This window comes from Sinocyclocheilus rhinocerous, unplaced genomic scaffold, assembly GCF_001515625.1.
Source record: "Sinocyclocheilus rhinocerous isolate Xijiao unplaced genomic scaffold, SAMN03320098_v1.1 scaffold615, whole genome shotgun sequence".
In the NCBI taxonomy this organism is placed as follows: domain Eukaryota; kingdom Metazoa; phylum Chordata; class Actinopteri; order Cypriniformes; family Cyprinidae; genus Sinocyclocheilus; species Sinocyclocheilus rhinocerous.
The window spans coordinates 610,076-611,832 of record NW_015631049.1 but is presented as its reverse complement, the minus strand read 5'-3'; the positions used below and the strand labels follow the sequence as shown (position 1 = coordinate 611,832).

Below are 1,757 nucleotides of genomic sequence, written 5' to 3'. Positions count from 1 at the left end.
AAATGAATCGTTAAACGAATCGTTTGGGAGTCGTTGAGCAAATAAGGTAAAAATAAATGCATATTATAAGACAATGAAAGTGTTTTTTGGCCTTGCATGCATGTCAACCTGTTGTTGGGGACTCCCAAAACCAAAATATGAACCTTTCATAACCCATAATAGGGGCACTTTAAAATAGAAAACAGTTCTTTTAAAAATAGTAATATTTCACAATATTCAGAATACTGCTTACTTCATTTGTTATTAAATAAATGCAGCCTTGGTGTTTTCCCTTGTTCAGGATTTGCGGCAGATGTTCCCGGCTTGTGATTCTGCCCCCTGGATGAGGCGTTCTCAGCTGGATTACTTGTCACTTGACTTCAATTCGGCCTCCCCCTCACCTGTCCAGAAGGTCAGTGGTAGGCATGATCTGCTTAAGAACCAAATTTCTTACATGCATCTGACAAACATTTGGTGTTTGTTTGTAATGGAATCATTTGGTGAGTGTTTGTGGGGTTTTAGTGGGTACTGCTATCTCTTGTAGTAATCTTTCCTGTGGCTTTATAAAATGAATCTTCAGGCAGTGATAACAGTGACTCAGCATTTCCTGTCCCGGTTACTGTTGCTTTGTAATCCCTCAGCTCTAAACATGACTTGGCGTAAATCTGCCTGCTGGGTTGATACATTCGGCCATGTTGATTAGTGTTTTGATTGTTGGTATTGTGTTATTGATGTTTTCAGAAACCGCTGCTGGCAGACGAGTACACGGTCGATTACGTGCAGGTAGACGAGAAGAAGACACAGGCTTTACAAAGCACCAAGATGGAGTGGAAGGATGTCCGTCAGTCAAAAGCCTAAAGCCCTCTCATTTTAAATTATTACATGGTTCAAAACTTGACTTGTTTTCATCTCCTACAATTTCAGGAACATGTTGGGTTTTTTTTTTTACACTGCTGTGAAAAGAGCCAGTACAGAGCTGGACTGGAAACCTTCAGAAATAAAATGACAGATTATTCAGGAAATTATTCCAGGATAAAAGACCTCCAACACAATGATTCAAGAATAAAGCTTTGTTTTGTAGTTCTTATACCAGGAAGACAATTTCTTATGAATTTTTTAGAATATTGTTTTTTGGTTTATGAGTAAAGTAAAATAAGAGGTTGACCTCAATTTGATCTACAACATAGATTATACACAGTCATACCTCAAATGTGAATGATGTTTTTTAAAACGTTGCTAACTAAGTGATAATAAGTGAGTACTAAATCTACCAGAGGAATGCGAGTTAATGTGTATGATGAAGGTTCTCGTCCCAACTTGTGCTAACTTGTTAGCTACATAAACTACTTTTCAAAAGTTTGGTTGGTAAGATTTTTTAATAGTTTTGAAATAAAGCTCTTCTGCTCAACAAGGCTGCATTTGATCAAAAATACAGAGCAAAAAAATACAAATATTGTAAAATATTCTTCATTTAAATTTAAAGTAACTGTTTTCTATTTGAATGTATTTTCAAATATGTGACATGATCCCTTAGAAATCAGGATTTTCAAGATTCTTTGATGAATAGAACGTTTAAAAGAACAGCAATTTATTTGAAATAGAATCTTTTGTAACATTATACCTTTACTTTTGAGCAATTTCATATATCTTTGCTGAATAAAAGTATTAAATTCTTTAAAAAAAAAATCTTACTGACCCCAACCTTTTGAACCGTAGTGTATTTAGTTGAAAAACACGAAATTCTCTTCAAATAATGTTTACCACAGACATTAATTTAC

The 1,757-nt window shown here is 34.8% G+C and overlaps 1 protein-coding gene across 2 annotated transcripts in view; it reads left to right on the top strand.

Moving 5' to 3' along the window:
- Positions 1-1,341, top strand: part of LOC107741201 (GRB2-associated-binding protein 3-like) — a 24,036-nt gene extending 22,695 nt beyond the window's left edge. For both annotated transcript variants that reach the window (XM_016553837.1, XM_016553838.1), the window contains exons 9-10: positions 281-391; positions 721-1,341. In XM_016553837.1, the coding sequence (XP_016409323.1) occupies positions 281-391; positions 721-837 (228 nt within the window). In that variant the 3' untranslated portion in view covers positions 838-1,341. The remainder of the gene's footprint in view (positions 1-280; positions 392-720) is intronic.
- Positions 1,342-1,757: the final 416 nt, after the last annotated feature.